The sequence below is a fragment of the Magallana gigas genome, chromosome 5 (genome assembly GCF_963853765.1).
Source record: "Magallana gigas chromosome 5, xbMagGiga1.1, whole genome shotgun sequence".
Lineage (NCBI taxonomy): Eukaryota > Metazoa > Mollusca > Bivalvia > Ostreida > Ostreidae > Magallana > Magallana gigas.
In genome coordinates this window covers 3,404,882-3,427,693 of record NC_088857.1, presented here as the reverse complement: position 1 = coordinate 3,427,693, position 22,812 = coordinate 3,404,882, and the positions used below count along the sequence as shown (strand labels likewise).

The 22,812-nt window shown below is 32.0% G+C and overlaps 1 protein-coding gene and 1 long non-coding RNA gene across 3 annotated transcripts; both read right to left on the bottom strand.

Annotated features, from left to right (window-relative positions):
• Positions 1-1,606: 1,606 nt before the first annotated feature.
• On the bottom strand, positions 1,607-10,290 carry LOC136275565 (uncharacterized). Of its 2 annotated transcripts, none has more exons than XR_010714151.1 (3): positions 9,957-10,290; positions 5,217-5,386; positions 1,607-1,647 (listed from the first exon to the last, which is right to left on the bottom strand). It is a non-coding gene; the product is annotated as an uncharacterized lncRNA (long non-coding RNA). The 2 variants fall into 2 exon arrangements; XR_010714150.1 differs by lacking the exon at positions 9,957-10,290 and adding an exon at positions 7,970-9,606.
• Positions 10,291-10,421: 131 nt separating this feature from the next.
• Positions 10,422-21,891, bottom strand: LOC105341168 (peroxidase-like protein). Its single transcript, XM_066085317.1, has 12 exons — positions 21,604-21,891; positions 18,452-18,617; positions 17,440-17,654; positions 17,116-17,301; positions 16,918-16,960; positions 15,032-15,165; positions 14,621-14,716; positions 14,396-14,494; positions 12,593-13,316; positions 11,388-11,566; positions 10,929-11,046; positions 10,422-10,680 (listed from the first exon to the last, which is right to left on the bottom strand). Exons 1-12 carry the CDS (start codon positions 21,797-21,799, stop codon positions 10,503-10,505), a joined length of 2,334 nt encoding a protein of 777 aa, XP_065941389.1. The 5' UTR covers positions 21,800-21,891; the 3' UTR covers positions 10,422-10,502.
• Positions 21,892-22,812: the final 921 nt, after the last annotated feature.

Here is a 22,812-nt window from a genome sequence, read left to right as displayed (position 1 = left end):
AAAAAATTATGTTTGCGATATATCGAGAACCTTCTATTTTTTATATCCTATAAGAGAGGAGATACAAACTATTTTTCAATGCGAAATGTTGAATCCCCTTTGATTTTTAATTCTTAACGAAAAGAGTCTACGATATTAAGTATTTTCACCCCCTCTATTCCGTTCTGGGTTTTTTTGCGATAAAAGGAAGCTTGAATTTTTTATAAATTTGCTTCGTGTCATCTCTCAGTCTCTCACATCAAATCTGTCCTATACTATAGTCCATGTAAACTCAGAGAGTTTATCGTTAATCCACTAGTATCTTTTTGCAAAACATTAGTAAACTATTTGATTAGTGCCTCCTTCTTTTTTTCAAATGCTTCCATGTACACCTCTCAACCTTTGCTTTGTATCCAGGACCACAGAGCAAACTACCTCCTATATATACACATGTATAGCAATAACAAAGATAGCAAGTATCATTTACATTTATTGAATCAATTGGTACATGTATATGAATTAATATTCGATCATGAACAAAAATAATTACAGAGGGGTGGTAGTCTGTAGGGTAAGTGTAAAATGCAAACTTATTAACGTAGAATAGTTATGTGCATATAGGCACTGACCCCCCCCCCCTTCCGCTCAAGAAAATGAAATGGGATATACCGTATACATTTTTCTAGTACATAATTATGTAACGATACTCCACCTGTCAAAATATGCTGCAGTTTACAAAATGAATTAATACAACAGATTTTATGGTGCTTGAAATTATCAGCAAATGCACAAACATATACAAAATGCAATTGTATTTGTACATGTACATGGATGAGTACAAGTAAATCAGTGCACACAGAAACCCATCTACGGTATATAATTCAAACAATATTGTTACTAGGTGATTGTATTATGGCCCCAGGAGACTACAATATATATATATATATATATATATATATATATATATATATATATATATATATATATATATATATATATAAGTAAAAGGAGTCAAAGAAAAAAAATCTGTTCATATGCCCTTTATGACAATAACTGTAAACAAAGAATGAAAAAATCATCTTTATGATACAGTGTACCATACACATGCTTTCAAGATCCAACCTAGATAAAGCAATACAGAATACCTATACACATATCAATTCTGATTATATCAATGTCATTACATCAGCTATATATGTATACTTTATTAAAAAAAGTCATATACATGTATTTATACATGTACATGCATATGCATTAAGAACAACTGAGATGAATTGAATATATCTAAACACTGTAATTTTTCCTTTACTATAGGATCATAAAATTCTAAACTGTCTGACTTATACTTGTTAAATAATGCTAAAATAGTATACTAGTTTATATTTGGCTATTGTGTTGACAAAGCTAATCAATCAAGTGTGTAAATTCAATCAGATTTAATATGTCTTCCCAGTCATCAAGAAGTCTTGTAAATTTTCTTCATAAAGATAATTTTAGTAATTAGGTAGGAGTCCTATACATGTAGCTTGGTGCTGACCCTGGACTGTGGCAAAACTGAGACAGTGGGCCACTGTCAACGAATAACACACGATGCGCTGCGCCACGCTATTTAAACACTTCCACGGATTCACTGTCGCCTACCAACATTGTTGCTTAGAAAACCGGTACCTAGAACATAAAAAAATTACAAAAATCAATATTATAATCAATCAGTATTTCACAAACATATTGCATTATTTTACATGCATTTAATAGTTCTTAAAATGTTATTTTTATGTACTAAGTGGTACATGTACATGAAAGACAGTACACTTAAATTTGCTTTATAACATGTTATATATATACAAGTAAATATAAGACTATATGTATATACCAAGCTGCATACAAATCAGTACAGAACTGCCAACTTTTAGAATAGCTAGAGGTATAAGCAGCCTCTTTCATAAAAAAGCTGTACACTTGTACATGTAGTATTTACTCTACATCCGATGTAAATCAAGACTTAAGGTGGTATGGGACACTTTCATGTTGTGATGTACTTTTAATATAGTTTTTTCCCAAATTGCCACCTAACAGCATAGCGTAGTGGGCGGTTAGATGGTTAACTTTTTTAAAACATATATTTTGGTTAAATATCATAAAATTTGAAAATTCTAAACCGGTGAAAGTATTATAATTATATACTTTTAATACTGACAGATGTCCAATAACACCGTAAGGTGGTATGGGACACCTCCTTTAATCTGGCATATTTCTGATCAAAATGAACAATAAATTAAGTAAGATTCTTCCCCCCCGAAATTGTTATCTAACAGCATAGTGCAATTAGTTAGAGCATTAACTACTAACCTGTAAGTCATGAGTTCAAATCTTTCTGTGGCTTTTAAATTTTAAACATTTCCAAAATTTTAAAAAATTGTTTTCTGGTTAAATATTGTGAAATATTATTTATCATAAGGTTGTCATAAATTTTGTTGTGAATGAATAAGAATGCAGAGGCTATAGTTGACTGCTGTGGATTGTATGATACACTTTTTGTGCATTTCTACATGTGAAATCAATAAAAATCATGCATAATAAATATTGATAATATCATCAGTATCAACAACAGCGTCTGTGTAAAGGAAATCAGTGGTTTTATTATTATCACAATATATTTCACTTAATAATGTATGATTCTATTATAAGTTTGTAACTATTAATACATTAAATCCATGAGAACTATCAAAAGGAATGCAGATCGTGACGTTTAAAAGTTAACTATGACATCATATCGTATGAAGTACATACAAGTGACTTCAGGTACGTAGCTCGCAGGTTTACTGCTTGTGAGAAAGCCATCCCTAAAAATTTGTCTGCATGATCCATTGGTTTCATAATTTTTAATTTCTAAAATTTATCTAAGATTTGCCTGCATGGTTATAATGTTTCAAACACAGTGTCCGTGATAAAATCAAGCAATGTCATTTCAATGAAATATATAGTAAATTGCATATCTTAAACAGAAAACACATTTCAGAACTACGATTCAAACTTTTAAACGGTTTAGACAAACTTAATTTTTCTCAACCCAACAACAGAAGAGATAATGTTGAATCAATTCATAAACAATAATCAATATGTGTTCTCGGCCAATTTTTTGCAAAACAACTTCAAAGATTGAAAAGATTTCGCAAAACCCTATATTATCATCATAACGTAAGCCCGAAGTCATCATTTTCTTACGTCCGAGAACCAAAAAATAAAAATGAGTTGATTGACAAGACTAGCTTATTTACTCATCATCAGAACATATAAATACTAATTGGACATTACTATGATTTTATTGAATGCACATATGCAATTATATATGATGTAAGGTTGTGAAGAGAAGAACAAATCAACAATGGCTATTTTTCTTTTCATAATACTCCGAGTCAATAAATGCAAAATTAATTACCATACAACTCTTGTCATAATCAGTTTGTAATCGCATACATTAATTAGCTAAAGCCAAATAAATTTTAATAGAACCTCTAGTTAGATCAGTGGTTGAAAATACAGAAGTTATACTTGTAAAAGAAGCGAAGCTTATGCATACGATTCAATTTATTTTCTTGTCTATAAAATATGATTTTAAATAGAAGAGTTATACCTTATTAAACAAAATGTAACAATGTATGTCACCTCTTTAAATTGTTAGCATGTGATAATTATAAATGTTTATATGAACTACATGAAAGCTTTTTGAGATATTTCCTTTTATGTTTTTAAGGATCATTTGTCATTTAAAAAAAAAATGTATGGGTTTGCTATGACCGATTGATGGTCAACACTTTATGTTAAATTCTATTGTGACATCAGCAAACCCGAGAGCTACGTTAAATCCGGAAGCCTTAACATACCTGCGTTTATAGTCCCCTATCTGTTTTTGTACATGTCAGTCATTCTCTCTCTCTCTCTCTCTCTCTCTCTCTCTCTCTCTCTCTCTCTCTCTCTCTCTTGGGAATTATGTTAGGAAGCAGCATTTCAAATTTTGGACAATATGTGGATTTCATAGCATTGATAATTAAACATACATGTACATACACAACTGATGTTAAACCAAGCTGTTCTGTGATTGGTTGAGCATTTAAGCTGATAACAATTTTTTATTTTAACAGGTTGTTTTCTTCTGTCAAATACTTATATTATACATGCAATGCTTATAGTTTGATTGCTCAAAATCATCAATTTATCATCAATCATTCAATAAATAATCACATTATAAAAAAGGTGCATGTGTTTATCAAAATTCAGCTTTGTATATTTTGCTAATACAGTTAAACTTCTGTATGTCAAACACTGATATTTCAAATACAATGGATATGTCGAAGTAATTTTTAAGTCCCAACCACTTTTTGAAGTATTTCACCCTCGATATCTCAAATACTCGGATATCTAGAACTATCTAAACAGTCCCATCTAGTTTGAGATAACGAAGTTTGACTGTTACAGTAATTAAATTTAATGCATTAATGTGATTAATTTTAAGAATAATTTAACAAAATGACATGTTTATTATTTTACTCTGAAAAGCTATTTTATCCATTTATGCATATTCCCTATCTTACTTTATTATCAATCTATTTTTTCCTCTCACTTCCAATTCAAATTGTTTATTTTGAAAAAAAAATCAATGTTGGGGACAGGTAGTGTAAAAAATTATAGTTAAGATTAGTTTTGATTTTTAATTATTTTATATAAATACCAAATCTTAGAGTTCTTTTAAAATTTACAAAAGTACATGTCATAGCAAACAAAACTTGCAGGGTTCACTTGGGTGCACTCAAATAAGGCTGATCTAGCTGATAAAAATTAACAAGTACTTTATTAAAGTTTTTTTTTTGGGGGGGGGGGGCATCAAAAATATGAAAACTAATTAAAATGTTGCATGCTGAGTAATTCAAAATTCCTTAATCAGTCTGTTTGTAATTGAAATGCTAGATATAGGTAACTGGTTGAAAATTACTTTCAAAGTGTTTACATAAACCTGCTATACAAATTGAAATGCTTTGAAGCTCTCTGATTGGAAGCTAACGAGAGAGAGAGAGAGAGAGAGAGAGAGAGAGAGGGGGGGGGAGCCATTAATGGACAGACAGACATACAAACTGAGAGAGTAAGACTACATATTGCTTTACCGGTACTTACATATAATATATGTCTATTAATACTCTAATCAAAACTTTGTTTTAATCTATTTCTGGAAATTGACTTACCAGCTCAAGATAGGTTTAGTCCATTGATACACATATTCGCTTCTGTCCAGACTCTTAATTTTTATTCTGCATTAGACCTCTGGAGATAAATCCCATGAAAATCTCTATTCTTTGTCCAAGTATGTGGGTATTAAGATCCATCTTTGGGCAAATATCACATACTGATGAATCTGTTCAAATAAATAAATGGATACATGTCAACATTGAAACTTTTTCCCTTACCATTTAATTAAATTTTTTAAAAAATAATTAAATTAAAACAGATTTTTTGTGTAATTCCTATTTCAAACATATTTGAAACATTAACTTCAAAATAAATGTGTAAGTAATTAACTTATATTGAAGTATTTTTCAGAATGTCTTATTTTGTAGTACCGGGTATATGTTATACAGATTTTGAGGGTAGAATTCTAAAAATGTAAAATGCAGGTAAAGGTAATAAATGATTTATATGTCTTAGGGATGTTCATTTTACTCGGTTGGCTTAGTTGATTCATTGGAGCAATTAAGTCGAGCAATGGTTAAGTACTCGTATATTTATTTGAAACTGTGTGGGCTCTTTTCAAATCAAATAATGCTACTTATATAATAAGTAGACTCCGGCTCGTGCACTATCTATCAAACCCTGATTACTCTTTAGGCAAAGTATATACATGCACAACACAATACTTATATTGTTATTATTATGCCGACTGTTAAATGTACCGACGTGCTTTGCTATAAGTAGCTGTGACGTTTGAGTGTTGACTAGTCCCTAAAAATAATCACCGGAAAAGTAAGCGTTTGTTTTTTCAAATTAATCAATTGATTTGATTGTTTATTTAATCAACAAGTTGTTGTACAATTAATGTTTATTTAATCAACAAGTTGTTGTACAATTAAAAGTCAACAAAGGTTAATATGTTCTTTTCAAGAAATGAGAGCAGTTGACCTTAGTAAAAAAACTCGAAATGTTTAGCAGACGAAATCTCATTGAATTTTTTTCTTATACATTCATTATCAAGCGTCATCTAAAAAAGCGTTTTTGGGATCCCTATGTAGAATTTCTTTGACAAATGTTCAATCAATTTGTTCAAAAGTTTATCAGAAACTTTAACTATAAAATTACTGTCAATAATGAAGTGTTTTTAGAAAGATTAACAATTTTAATTGCTTGATGTCAGTCGTATATATCTACGTTTTATATATATAGACACCGTCCATTCATTATCGGCTAATATAGCCTGGCGGTGATGCGTTGGACTTCAAGCTGGAATGATTGCAGCGTTGTGTTTCGAAATCTGCTGTCGCGCTTGAAAGTTTTTCATTGAAAACATTTGTCGTGCTATGGAACGCCATAATGCACCTAAAGTTTAATGCTATAAGGCAGCGATGGCGTTCAATACCGTACTCTATTTTGGAATAGTATGTTGACGCTGTATAAATCTTTTGTATACTAAGCGAAAATAAATGTCATATATATATAGCGACAAACTGACAGGAGGCGTAATATATGTCACATACAGTAACACCATGTAATAAACTCAAAAGCATTAATTATAAAAACTCTGCTTATTCGCAGATTCGCATCGGATGCATGATTTCATATAAGTTGAAAAGTTATTGTTATGAAAATATTCATTAGCAAATGTCATAGCTCTTTATACCTTTTTCTAAATCTGATGCTTACACATAATTGAGGTCTGTCCATATCATCTTAGGCAAATCAAATGTTACCTGTTTCATGTTATTCATTGTCCCATGCCAATCAAAGATTATAATTATTAAAAAAACAAATGCCTTGAGATGACATCTTCTCAAGTCAAGGATTTGTGATCCACTCTACTCCTTTTCACAAGGCAATGGTTTATCATAAATCCTTGGCTTGCGAAGATGTGAGATGAATATACTGATATGATTAATACATTAATTATACTAAAATGATTATACAATTATCTAATCCAATGCATAACTGATTTGGAGTGCTCCTTATTCTACTAGTACTGACTGATTTTATTTGACTGGAAGAGGGAAGATATTTGTTATGCTACGACATACTGGTATGTCAGTGACACTGCATGTTTAGATTTATTTCTCTGATATCGGCAAATACATGTATACTGGCGTGCAACCAGTTCTCATCGAGTATCATTTCTTGCCATTACATTGTGATGTCCTTTATCAACATATAAAATCATATACGAAAAATAACATCACAATGTACTGGCAAGAACTGGTTGCACGTCAGTAGAGTTTTTAAAAAAATTCACAAGTTATTTCTGTAAAGATAGTGAAAAGTATTATTTATTTATTTATTTATCAATTATATGTAAAGATGCATGAAATTATTTCCTAAATGTCCTAAAAGGTACATGTAAAATATATCACAACTTATAGGATCAGGATGAAAAATACTGAGCAGTATCTGCGACAGTGCTTGTTTTAATAATCAACAAAAGATGCATCTTTCCACAGATTGGATTTTCAAGAACACCTGCGTGTATAAACAAACTATTAATTGAATAAATTAAAGACTAAATTACATTGAATTATCGGGCCTAGCATGATTTACACGTATATAAAACATACAAAAGTAGCATCTTGTCAACATGGTCAAGATTACATAAGAATTATATCCTTTGAGTTCCACAACAAAGTGACAGCTTGTGGAGAAAATTCGAACAATTAACAATAACAGCTGTAGGCAATTTTGTCAACGTGTTGTACATTTATAAACACGAACGACCACCTTATAATAGGAATCATGTACTCACCACTGAAAAACAACTGTCTCAGACTCTTAATTTGATATATAATCTCCGAACACATGACTTCCTTCGAAAATATAGGTTTTACGGTGTCTTGACCAATGGCTGATTCGCCCCGGGTCATTTTGTCCTAACTATTTTGATGTATACTTACTTGTACATTATCGCGGTGGTATCAGTTTCGTGATGCGATTTATTCATATACGCTCAGAATTTCGTTTTACATCTTACCTTTTTCTAAGAGTGCATGGAAGAATTGTACATGTACACAGAGGCATAATATTATGTTAGTTATGTCTCTATTCAGAGCGAATATGATATTTATTCCATAAAATTAAACACTAGATGAGGAAAATAGCTTCTGTTCTCATATTTTGCAATTTTAGTGCTGTTTAGAAGTAAAGTTGAGATAAAACTTGGTATATTGTTACACAACATTGCATTTGATGTTTATAATTTATATACAAGTACAATGTATATGTGTATATATATCTATTTAAATTTTTTGTTCCGTTTTAAATTTTGTTTAATTTACAAAGTAAACTTGTAGTCAAACAACAAGAAAGTAAAACTTAGTATGACATGTCCAGATGTAGTTAATTACATGTAAATCTGGCATGTATGTACATGTGTTAGCATATATATCTCTATGAATAAACCTACACATATCAATTTGACCGTGTTTACTATAACTTTGTTCTAGAGCTTCTTTAAAATTTTGTTTTTATATTAAAGCAATACAGCTTCTGCCTTCTTCAAAAATATGATTAATGAAATGCTAAAATTTAAATTCTTATCATTATTTGTGTTTTAACAACAACAACTTCAGCCCCACCCCACTCCCCAAAAAAAAATACTATTTACTATATGAACTACATTATTCAAAGATAAAGCTGATGAATTGTTATGAATGACGTGGAGATACATGTACAAATTTGGTGTTACATGTTTCCACAGCATGTATATGATTTATAATCAGCGAGACTTAGAGTCAGAGTGAGTGAATCCATTGCTTCAAAATGATTATATTAAATAACAACATTGTCTTGTTTGTATCTGTCTCATGTTTATATCATTGTTTATTTTTCATATTCTATAATTGTCTGATCTTTGAACACGTTCACCAAAACTTCTTTTGACCAATAAACAAGCACATTGTATTGTAACAAAAATAGTTAGTAGCAAATTCACAAGGGACGAAAGCACCCGTTACCTATTTTGAAAGTACTCTATCGATTTTCATCCATTGTTTAAAAAAAATATCTACATTGCTCATTTTCTTCAAGAACTAGACATATAGTAAAGCGGTGTTCATAAAAGAAAACACAAATGCAAAATAGAATAATTATTACATTACTTCAATAGAATGGTTTTGCTGTATAGTCTGACCAGGCAAAATCACCGTACACTTACACTTTATATTGAAGCATAGTTTTACGAGAATAATCCTGTAACTCATTGTTAAAACATACCTAGTATATATTTTCCTAATTTAATTTTTTCTCCTTACTTTCAGACCGTAGAAAGTTTCCATTGGAAACCGAAGAAGTTAATCATATGAATATAAACAAATGAGTCTAGATCTAGTGTTATACATGTATTTATATATATATTTTTATCTTTCGCCTTGGTCTTATATAATCCCCATTTTTTTCAATGTTTATATATCTAAATGTAGATAATTATTAACATCGTCTAAATAAACAAACACGATATAATAAAAGCACATTATCGATATTACAATATAAGTAAAGTCGTTGTTTTAAGCAAGTGGGAATAAATGATGAAGATTTTAGTACAAAAGTTATCTATTATAAATGTTTTACAATGTAAATATTTTGTTAATAGATAGAATCTATCCAGCTCGTAGTTTAGAAAAGGAAATGCATTCGTGATTTGTTGTTAAAACGACTTTAGAAGCGATACACGTGTATCATTAATTGATTTCTTAAAGCCATCATTCGAAACTAAATCATAGAATTCAAAAACTTACCTTTAAACAGCACTGTGACATCAAATATTCAAGGAAGAGGTCACTTGTAAGTCACAACATATTTCACTTCCGCCATTATAAACAACATCCGATATGACATTTGCGCATGCGCAGATTTTTCTGTGTAAAGGGGGAAAATGGAGCATAAAATTTCACACACACTGTGTAAAAAAAATTAGGAAATTGGTGTCAAAGAAACACTCATATTTTTTTTATTTTTTCTGATGAAATTTAGTGAGAGGAACACGAAAATGACGTTATTTCAACTGAACACCTGAGTTCGGGTGTCCATTTGATTTTCAGGTGATAAGTTGATTGGTGTGTAAACTTGGTATTTGGCCAACTTCACAGGGCTTACAAACACACACACACACACACACACACACACACACACACACACACACACACACACACACACACACACACACACACACACACTTGCATAAAGAAAAGTAAAGATTTTCGTATTTATAAATTTTTATTTTCATAAATATTAATTTTCCATTCAATTGTGCAACATGAGAACCAGGTTGCAATCGACAGCATTTACTTATTAGGCCCATAGATAATACTGCGCATGCCTTGATTCAAGCGAGAGTATGACAAGGGACTGTAGCTTCCTTTCCTGTTCCCGCCTAACTTTCGGAGTTGTTGGGTAAATGGCTTTATTTTGAATCCAAGAGTACTTTTTCTAAGTATTTTCTTGCATGACAACGGAGAATTTCTGTCAAAAAATACGACACACATTATGTAGTATAAGTGAGAGAACAATGTATCGGACTTAAGTTTTGACGAACTGGTTTAGTATTTCAAATGTACTCTACATTTGGCAATATTTCTTTTTTCTTTTTTGTATTGTTTGAAAAAATATGCTCTGAGAGAGAGAGAGAGAGAGAGAGAGAGAGAGAGAGAGAGAGAGAGAGAGAGAAGAGAGAGAGAGAGAGTGAGAGTGAGAGTGATAAGAGTTTTTACCCACGAATGTTGGATCGCAACATCAATCGAGGTTGGAAGGAATGGGGGACGCCAATATTATTCATCACAGAACACAATACCTTTGAGTATGTAACCTTTTTGATTTGAGAAAGCTCGGCTGAAAAAAAGAGTAATGAAAGGACTTTTAACGTGACGTCATAATTTTATAATATTGTTCATTACTTACTATTCTGACGTTGCTAAGTAGTAGACTATGAGCAATTTATCTCGTTACTCAGAATTTTGTAGCGATGTTGGAAAGTACAAATGAACGCTAGCTCAAGTAAGTTTTGATACAACTTCATTGCACAGCCTAATTTAAATTGTTTTGAGACAAATATTTTGTTCCAATAAAAACACATTTTGCAGATCAATTCAAATATGACCTTTGCATAAGTATCAAATGAAAAGAGAGCAGAAACATTGTCGAAGAAACATAAACGGTCTTGTATTGTCTACCTTTGGTAAATGCGGCTACTGGGTTTTCTTGGAATTTCCTTTCGTACCAAAATCTATCACCTTGTTTGTACAGACTGAACTGATAGGCTATCAGGCATTGGAACGTGGGCCCTAGTATACTGCCTCCGTCAGGTGTTTCAGACATACCACCAGCAAACAAATCGATGTCGTCAGGATGTCTGAAGATTACAAAAATTATGCAACAAGTATATTACGAAAATTAAATAATCAAAAACATAATCGGGTATTCGAGGAGTAAGGAACATATTAGGTTATCGAATCACCAAGAAGAATTAAAGGGACTTGGACACGATTTTAGATCAAAATTTTATTTCTTATTTGAAGGGTTTACTTGCACATTTTGAATGATTGACCAAAAATTTGAATGTTTTAATTTAAGTTATAAGAGGGATACAGAGGTTAAAAATTATTGTTATGTAAACAAAGTTCGAGTCTTATAATTGTTTACAAATAATGTAAAGTATGGAATTACCATTTCTTTGACAAAATAACTCATAAGAAACAAGACAAACTTGTTCAATGTGTTTATAAAATATATTATCATTCGAAGATAGCAACATTTGATTGAAACTTATACCAATAAAACATATACGTAAAGAATAACAAGGCTCGAGCTTTGTTACAAAACAAAAAATGTCAAAGTCTGTATCTTACTTATAACTCAAGATCTGACTTTCAAATTTTGATAAAACATTAAAAATACTCATATTAACCATTCTAAACATTAAAAATGGAAAAATAATTTAATATTTTGAGCTCAAATCGTGTCCAAGTGACTTTAAAACTGCAGATAATGGTAAATTAGTTGTGGATTAATGAAATTTAGTAGCGATCAATTAATGACAAGTTTCAGCCATTTATCTCTGAAACTTGTGTATGATTATTATCCAAAATATCTGAAAAATACTATGTTTATTTCATTTTTCTTATGAGAATTTAAAGGTGTTTTTTAAATTTGCCTTTAGAAAGCAACGTGTATGAAATACCTGAATGCGGTGAAGCATGAATAATCTTCTCGGTCTTATATAGGGGGTGTTAAGCGATGAGCAGAACAATAGAAATCGACAACTAATATTGCAGTTGTCGGAGATAAAAGGGAAATAATGCGTAGTTACGAACTCATGTCAGCTTTAATTAACGTGGTACGTGTACATCACCTAGCCTATACGTTTATCTACATGTACCTATAGGCTTGTTGAAGTGTCCTTGCTGATTGTGGGCTGTGGTTAACCAAACCTCCGTGCGTTACTGCGAAGAAGTTGGCTTTCGGAAGTCCACAGAACTGTCGGTAAGCATTGTAGGATGGAATGCCATGATCTCGACCCCTCTGGACATTGAGAGCTCCCAAATCTAAGGAAGGCGTTTCTACTGAAGGTCCCATAACATTGAAATTTTCAAACAGTCTATTTCTGATCCCGTCCACTAGAAATCGGTCAGACCTGGATTTAGGTTCCCTTGACATCCACCTAGCCATAAGTTCATATCCACCTTCATACATTAAATCTGGGACCTCAAAATGTTTGTATATAGGAAAGGTATTAGGCCTTCCCTTACCAAGATGTCCGACGGTATTCCGGACCAAACTGTGACCCATTCGGTAGGCCGCCACACCAAATGCATTAATGGTCCTAGGGTCAATGAAAAGATTGTAATTGTCAACATGGCCGGACCGTCGGGATCGAAGGTTAAAAGCTTTAATAGTTTTATCAGAAAGGAGAGCTGGTAAAAATTCATTATAAGTTACGTGTTGGAGTTCCGCAATAACTATCCTTTTGGTCTCCTGGAAAAGTGTTTCATCGTTTGTTATACCTGTCGCGTTCCTTAATGCGTCAGCAATCAAGTTGTGACGTCTTAACCACGTGATGTGAGGCACAGTGAGAGTTGGTGTTTCACTCTGTCTGTGGTCTCCTTTAAAAGAGGACACATTAAAACAAGTATATTTTTAAAAGTATCATTGCAAACAAATAAACAAAGTAGATTATTGCGTGGACCCTGTGGTCCACACAGGAAATATATAAGCAAGGTTAAACCGGATGCTATGGGAAAAATTCAGCCTGCGCATGAGCTAGCTTGTTCCTGTGCGTAATGGGTAGCTCAGGGAACCAGGCTAGCACACGTTTATCTGAATCGGGATAGGGATTCCGTGCTATATGCACACATAGTTCAAAGGCTCTGTATCATTAATTGTAAAGTTGTCGGTAAACAATACAGAAACAAAGTATTCCTTTTAAAGAAATGATTGGCATGTGATATGAACTATCAGTATTATGAAATAAGTTAATGTTATGCCGAAACTACAACATGCATCAAATAGCATAATTTGCAATGTTTTGTTGTTTTCCATATACACATGTACACTTACCTTTACTTTTATAGTAGGCGAGGCTAGAGAACTTCCTGATTAAACTTTTTAAGCATTTAAGTATGACTGAATAATTATGTCATTGAATAAAAGTTAAAATCTCAAGAAAAATGCATTAAAATATGAAATCTTTAATTTACACAAAGCTGTCACTGCATAGTTAACGAAGTAGTGCGAATCGTAATGTGTGCGCAAATAGTAGAATTCACCGAATGCCTGATACTATACATGCAAACTTCATTCATAGATAGATCATAATTATTTTAGAAGCATGAATCCTTTAAATTCTGAGATAAAAAGTCAGGGCTATACATACATGTAAATGTATACGAAATACAACGTACAAATTTAGTGGTTAAAAGCAGAGGGCTAGAGTCGGTGGAATCTCTGATAATCTTAAGGTTTTCACGTTTTCGTTGGAAACACATGCAAATGGTCAACGTATTGTAGTCCTTTTTTTAAAGGACAGCAACTTGTTATTGACTTATATTATTAACCTAAGCTATTACGTACGTTTATGTCGTATGTTCGTGTTTTTAACCGACATATGATATTGGAAAAGGTCAAACAAAACCTTATTTCCGGAAAACGAAATTTCAAAAAAAAGTTCATAATCTTTCTGTACCCGCCACGAAGCAGTCTCTCGTCGCCTTGATTTCTGCCGGACAGCCTTGTGGGTGTGGGGGCAGAAGATTTTCAATATGCTCGGCAAGCCTTCCATTAGCTATAACACCGTATAGAAATGTTTTCAGTATGATGTATACAAAGGCTTTTTGATAGCATAAAGGGTTTAAAATATTGTTCTTTTCACTCTGACGTTTGAATTCTATTATTAACAAGTTGTACTCACATTTTTCTCTAAGCTGATTTTCCCTACTTGAATCTGATCCATAGATCATAGAACCGTCCACGAACGACGTCCTCTCATTAATCTGTTCCCGGACACCTGTTAAAATTGTCCATAAAATAGTACACCATTTTCCGGACACCTACATGTATGGCAATCGTCAGTTAATTTCTTTAGAAACCATTTCAGTATTTTATCGTATATATTTCGGGAATAACTTTTTATCATGCATATGAGTACCACTTCTCCCAAAGAATCGATTTTTGGTGGATTTTTACGTCCCTGCGTTATTGCTAATTAAAATCAATACCCTGTCTAATATTTCGCTCATTCTCGTGTTTAGTCATGACAAAATTATAAGTGTAACATTTAGAACTTAATTCATTAAACTTATAAGACAGGAAAACTACCTACCGGTTTGGCATCCCAAAGGAGGTGCACCGGCTTGACGGACAAAGTGCATACATTTCTGATACGGAGGAAACCAGGGGTCTCGCTCCTCAGTGTTAACAGGGATGATGAAGCAGGCCTCGGGTTTTATGGAACCTCTAACGAAAACACAGGAGTAAAACATCGTTTAACACACATAGAAATATATTCTAGGTGCACTGAAAAAAGGTCCAGCAGAACACCTTCTGAAATGATAAATATATAAATACTAAACAATAGCTTCTAGGTGCACTGAAAAAAGGTCCCGAAGAACATTTTCTAACATGATAAGTTCCACGGTCTTGTTGTGATCAGGAATTAATAAAATTTAAAAAATCCTGATAGAGACTTAAAATTAAAATTAAGCATAGAAATTCCGATCAAAATGGTTAAAATAAAATCAACTGATACGGAGTCATAGGCTATAATAACAGAAAAAGGATAATGAAAAATGTGTTATTAGGACATGTCCCATGGTTTACGTTGTCATTTTTAAACCTTAATGTTTCGAACGGACTTGGAGCTATGGAAATTCATGCTTAAGGTGGGCCCCTATACGAATGACTTTATCATTGATGATTATGTATACACTGTTTTGAAAAAAAAAAACCCACCACGTTATTATCATTCCTAATTAAGTACAAAAATATTGAATAGATCTTAAGGCAATGATCTAACATTAGAAATAAACTAAAGTCTAATTTTCTGCATATTAAGATTTCGATCCTTAACTACTTTATCTTCAAAATATTGCATTGGTACATCCATTGTAGTATATGCACGTACTACTACACAGTTTTTACAAAATACTAAACAAGAATTCTCTAAAAAAAAAAGACATATCATCCTCCTACCAGTGTTGAGCAAGATCCTTGGAATGAAATTGATAGATAGAACACATTTTACTAAAATTAGCTCCTAAGGAAAACTCATTGTTTAATGCCAACATGCGTGTGTTTTTGGTTTTGTTTTGTTTTTTGTTCTCGTATATAGGACGGATTTATGCTTTATTGAAAAAAAAAATATATTCTTTCCTTTGTGAAACTTTTACAGTTATGAAAGTGTTGACCCTCCATCAACTTGATAGGACTAAATTTAGTTGTCTATATCACGTGATAAATTGATATTCATGACGCTTTACTTTCCTTGCAGGAAAATGAATATCTTACCATGTTTGATATTTTTTATTTTTGTTACGTGATTGAATTGAGAATTTTATAAGAAAACAAACACATGCATTTTCCTAATAATTCAAAATAATAGGTGTATAGCCCGTTTACTGATACAGATGTCAACTGTAATGTGTTTCTTACGTAATTTTTGATGAAAATATATATTTAAAACTTGTTTTACTTGAAATAAGTATTCATAACTACAAAAAATTTGATACTGCATGGAAAATGAAAAAAAGGAATACATATTGTGGAGAATTAAATAATTTAAAAAATGAATGAATAAATAGGCCAGGTCTTCTGCTATGTGTCAAACAAATAATACCAATGGGAAAACATCACTTAAACCAAAGAATTGCTTGGTGCGGACCAACTTAAAATATGATTTAAGAAAACCAAATTAATCTTCCTAGTTTTATATACAAGTTTGTTTAAAAATAAAATGTTAAAAATAAATGACAACATGGTTTTAACGTAAAAAAATCTTTCTAAACAACGAACCAAAAATACATTTGGAGATACTAAAAATAATGTTTAACTTGCTTTATTGTATAATTTTAAGAGTTATTGTTAATTCCATAAATCATGCTATTTTTTAACCAATAGAAACTTTTCAAACAATATACTCTCACCATATCAAATCCTTAAGTCGATAAATTGTTTTTTCTTCAAATAATCACAAAATGTGAAACTACTTACCCAATAGGGTCGCAACAGTCTAGAATAGGATTGTTTGTCGGAACTGAAAGTAAAATGTGAAATATATTTAAAAAAACCTTGCCAATTTTATGTTCCTTAATCACAATGAGTAATTATTTTTTACAATATTGGAATTCTTCATTTGGATAGGAGCCCACAATCATCTTTTGCAAAGAAGGGGGAGGTGAATGTTCCTACGTGTTTCTGTGGGTGTGGAGATGACATCGTGATTGATAAACTGTCCATGGTTGGTTAGAAAAGTGGAGTACTTGGCACTGACCGGGGTCATGCCCCTGAAGGTCCACTGGAAGACCCTGTTACTGACGGTCCGGGCACTGGGCAGGGGGGAGTTGTCAACAGACCGTGTACGGGGGGCATCAATCACTGTTGAAAACAAGTGGCATATTAAAAGCAGTATTTTTCAGAACTTAAAGTTCTTATCAAACCAGTTATGTTTTCAAGAGGTAAGGTTGAAGTTAAAAACCAAATATAATGGTCAAAAATACTAAAAATCATACGCACGATTATCGTAGGCATTTGGTACCACTCGCTGTTGAGGAGTGAAGGAGGATCCCAGGAGAGGGTTGATCGGGTTGTTACATTGTCCGTCTGTTCGTCGGTAGGGGTCGCTGAAGTCACATTTAGGCATCTCGTAACAGTACGAACGGCATGCTCTCTCAAAACTTTGCAAGATTTGTGGATCTGATACCGCCCTTTGGAAACTGCCAATTTCAGGACTTAAGAAAAAAATTGATATAACATTCTTACATAAAATTTTAAACATAATTAGGTTGTTTTGTATTTGCTGCATTATTGTTTTATATGCATAATGATCATATGGAGATAACAATTATGTACAATTTACTGTAAACGTATTATATTTAGCGTATACGATATTTGGTGTAAGCTGATTTTCAGGTCGGTGTGGACTTGATTTGACGTATCTCTGAATGCATCAGTTTTAATTCATACATGCATGGCATTTAGCGATGATGAATGAAATACAGAGAAAAATGTAATACCTTTACATTAAAGTCACTTTGACACGATTTGAGCTCAAAATCTTGAATTTTATTTTTCCATTAATATGCATATTTTTAATGCTTTATCAAAATTTAAAAGTCAGATATTGAGTTATAAGCAAGATACAGAATTTGGAATTTTTTGTTTTGTAAACAAAGCTCGAGCCTTGTTATTGTTTACATTTGTGTTATATTGGTATAAGTTTCAAATGTTGCTTTCTTCTATTGATAATATATTATATAAGCACATTGAACAAGTTTGCCTTGTTTCTTACGAGTTATTTTATCAAAGAAATGGTAATTCCATGCTTTACATTATTTGTAAACAAATATAAGAAATCATTCAAAATGTGTATGTATCTAAAAAATAAGAAATAAAATTTTGATCTAAAATTGTGTCCAAGTCCCTATAAGCTCTAATGTATATTTATATAGATAAAAAGATAAGGTATGACCAAATATGCGTACAAATACTTCAACTCATGATTAAACGTTTCCCCAATTATACGGACTTAGCTGCAATGGTCCTTGAAGCTTGAGAGAGCTTCTCTGATCGGTCATTCAGGAGAGCACAAGTATCTGGGGCGTTACTCTGACCGGACCGCGCTAGTGCACGTGCGGCCCCTGACCCCCGTTCACCAACCGGTCTAGGGGCTATACCACCATGAACCATTCGATCTAAAACAAAATAAAGTTTGAGGGACCAAAAACCAATATAATTAAAAATAAACTTAAATGTTAAGGAATAATTTAAACAAAGGTTGTTGACTCTACACTTAATATTATATATTGTTACCAAGTTGCAAAATTAAGTGCATAAAGATATCAAGATATTGACATTATTGTTAGGAATGTATTTTCAGCATTAAAGTGATGTTTGATAACGCTTTAAATTAGATGTTGTATCATGAAACTATTCCTTAAAATTACTCTTATTTCATCATGGTAACATTGTTGTCAAGAGGCCCGTGGGGGAACATTTTAATCTCATTGGTCACAAATGGGAGGATATGTCAGTAGTTGTCCTTAACCATAATCATCATTGAACGGACGCGGAGTGAAAAAGCAGGGAAAAGTAATGGATGCACAGACATAAATTATTTAGACCTAATGGCCAGAACAAGCAAATCGCCTTAACATTATAACCTGTAACCAACACATTAAGTTTTTCAGTTCTGTTAACCCAGCCCGTTTGAAAATCCTCTTTGTAATAATAATAATTAATAATTTTGTTCTTTCATACGTGCATCAAAGTTTAATTCATTGCAAAGTTAAGACTTATTCAAAATTCGAATTAAAACTAAAGCGTTGTCCAAATTTTTCTATTTTTAACTCGGACGTTCAATTTTTATTAGCTTAATCAACCCGATCAGGCTTGAGGTTGACGATTGATTACTTCAACACTTTCCAAAACATTGAATTACAAAACTGTACGAAATGAATTGGTTTTTTAAAGGATCTTTGCTAGTGTTAGTTGAAGTGTTAGAGTTTGTTTTATTTGTTTCCATTCTATGATACAATGTATTTTGTGTGCTGACGAAGGGACTGGATGTTATTTATATGTCAATAATAATAACAAATCAGCAATACGTTCATAATACAAACTTTAAGAATTATTCTGTGTATTAGAATAAAACAAGTCATTGACACATTTCTCTTCAATATGATATTGAACTTTGATTTTTAAGACTTTAAATACTAGATTATGGATGCATTTATATGTCTTGTAAATCATATTCAGAAGTGCATCACTACAGTTTGCATAAAAGTGTCAAGTTTTGGACTTACAGTATAACTATGTATTATCAATATGATAATACGATGATGATGAATTGATGGTTCGATAGCGTGATGACAATGATGTGATGGTTATGACGCCATGAAAAGGTTCACAAATAATTAATTGCAAATGGAAATATTTTATTTTAAATCTTATCCATTAAAAGACCATTCTAGTCTCTCCTCTTTATCAAACTTTATCAAACGCCATTTTGTACAATGGCTGCTGTGAATAGAATCTGTTTTTTAAGAAAGACGATTTTGAGATGGTACGATGACAAGATGACGATGCGCGATAGAAATCTAACGATGACACGATAGACAATCGCATTATGGATATCGCACCATCGCGTCATCACTATCGTAACATCGCGTCATCGCATTCGATCGGCAATAATATATTACACAATTTTAGTTATATTTGCTCCATATAAGCTTTAAAAATCTATACTACTATATTAAAATAATAGACTCGAATTTTTGGGCTTTAATACCGCGAAGAGTACTGTCTTTTGTTTTATACATTTTAAACATCATTGGTACTTGAAGATTACTAATTTGTTTTTATTTTTTTCGCAATCAAGCTTCGCCAATTAATAATCAACGATAATTTCTTTAAAAATTCCGGAAATTATATGGATTTTTTGGATTTTAAAATCTTGCACATGCGCATTACATTCGCGCTAAATCACGGTAGGCTCTTACGTCTATGTTTCCACAATATCACATTTGCATGGATAAACTTAGAAACGATATTACAAGTGCGTGTAAATTTTCATTGAAAATTTGTCATATATTCTGTTCATCAAAGGAATACGGGAGATAAATCTAACTCAGTGCATTTAATATGAAATATCCCGAGAGTTCCGAATGTCAACATGGTGTGTAAATTCGAAGCGAGTAAAAAACGTTGGTAAAAAAAGTATTGATTTCTTCATTAAAATGAATTAAATTTTTAGATGAAAATTTGACTGTTATTTTCAATGCAGCCTCGTTGATCTTCTCCAAAATCGTTTCGGAGCAATTCTGCATTTTTTGTGCGCTACATAACGGGTATATGGGAGGCATCTTAAAGGTCTGTTCCGAGACACAATTGGATTATATTCTTACTAAGCAGAGTGTCGTGAAATTAATAGCATTATTGTAGTCTTAAAGCTTGGTCTTGTAAATGTCAACAATACTGTTTCGTAAATTCTGATATCATATGAAATGTCAACCTGTGCACGCACGGGTCAAAATCTAGTAGCATTTAAAAACATATGCTTCATAGTTAAAATACAAGATTTTGCAATTACATTTTTCGACAAGGAGCTTAACAAGCTTCATGGCATATTTTGTGAAGTGATATGTTTCTCTTTAAACACTGCTTCGGACATAAAACTGATCATACAATTGTATGTTTTATGCATATTAAAAAGTTTGCATATCAAAGTAAAGCTAAATAAAATTAATGCCTTTTTATCATCGGAGTCCTAGGAAAAACGAACTGATTTTTTAAATTTGAATACTGCATAACCTTAATTGATCGAACAGTATCTAAGTATGAAGCATTGAGAGAACTTTTTTGAAATTGTATTGACTTATTTTTAACTGTATCTTAACAACTTAATTTTGATTTTCACATTAGGAATAGAACATTGAAAGTAAATGTGTGTGGATAAATATTCTTTCTACAATACGAGCTGCAAATTCTATAGTTTGTCGTAATCGAAAGATTTTTATCTAATGAATATTTTCGATATATTTAAAATCACATACAGTTTAATTACTGTCAGAATTATCTGAATATTAAGTAAGCTACAAAATAAATTTTTGAGAAAATAGCTCGTAATAATGGACTTAACCTATATGAATTTGAAAATAACGGACAAATCTACAAACGTACCTGCCGGAATTTGTTTAAAGTCTGGTGCAGGACCCATTCCCCTGAAATATGCCGAACTGAATCTTGCTATTCCAGGGTCTTTCCCGTCCAAAAAGACTGATTGTACAGCATCTTTTACAATATCATCTATGTTTCCATTAGCGAGAGGTACGTACACTAAATATACATAGAGCGAAACAGACAACGATCGCTTCATTTTAATCACTTATGTGTATGACAAATAACACAAAGCAAATGATTATCGATGTTGTGAAGAATCAGTTTGCATCATGTTACTTCTCTGCCTAAAGCGACCGACTGCAGAAAAATACAGAAGCAAATAAATGTCAACCCATTTGCTGGTCTCCTATTGGCTAGGCGCTGTGGTCCGCAGAAATAAGGATGTGTTTATATACAAGTTGAACCGTTGGGGAGAACAAGATTAAAATCAATTCCACAATGTAGCCTAGCCAAAATGTATGACTGTCTCAATAATAAAACTAAGTATAGAAAAAATGAAACATTTCCTGATTTTTAATTACTTATAACATATCACTTCAAATGAAATTAAAGATAATGACAATATCATTAGAATTTTATTGCAAACGTATATCTACGGATAAAGTTTTCACATTCAGGGAGATCTGAACCCCCCCCCCCCCCCCCCCCAAAAAAAAAAAACAAAAAAAAAAAAAAAAACAACAACAATTACTGAAACAAGCTAAACTTAGAAACCTCGAAACATTTATTATTCTTTAACATCATTGCTATTTTAAACGAAGATATATATTGTGTCGTGACCGGGCGGTTGGTCGCTACCTGTGTTGTATGCAAATAAATTTGACACATATGCAAGGACACTTTAATTGCAACCCTTGCCTTTATTAATATTCAATTTCCTTTTCAATACAACTTCAAGTTATTTCCAGTGAATTGATTAGTAAGCTAATGAAATTAAGAATAATCCATCAATGATTTGAACCGTCCTATTATTTTATTTTTTCCCCAATAACTTTCTCCGTTTTGTTATTAATTAAAACATAGATCAATAACATTGATAACAACTGTTGATGCTAACTCAAATTGAGTTCAATCCAATATGAATCTATCATGATATATCTGTGAACAATCCAAACTGCACATACAATTCCTTATTTGTGTTAAATTATACAACATCATCTTTTTAAAATGTGTTCTGATTAAAAGAGTTGTGTTTTTTTTTTATCATGA

What these genes read in the sequence shown, in the direction of transcription:
- LOC105341168 (XM_066085317.1), bottom strand. Translation starts at nt 21,799, where the DNA reads ATGAAGCGATCGTTGTCTGTTTCGCTCTATGTATATTTAGTGTACGTA. An exon ending in CTCCACACCCACAGAAACAC is followed by an intron (nt 16,961 to 17,115) that starts GTAGGAACATTC and finishes TTTTACTTTCAG; the next exon opens with TTCCGACAAACAATCCTATT. An exon ending in AGTAGCCGCATTTACCAAAG is followed by an intron (nt 11,047 to 11,387) that starts GTAGACAATACA and finishes TCTTTTTTTCAG; the next exon opens with CCGAGCTTTCTCAAATCAAA.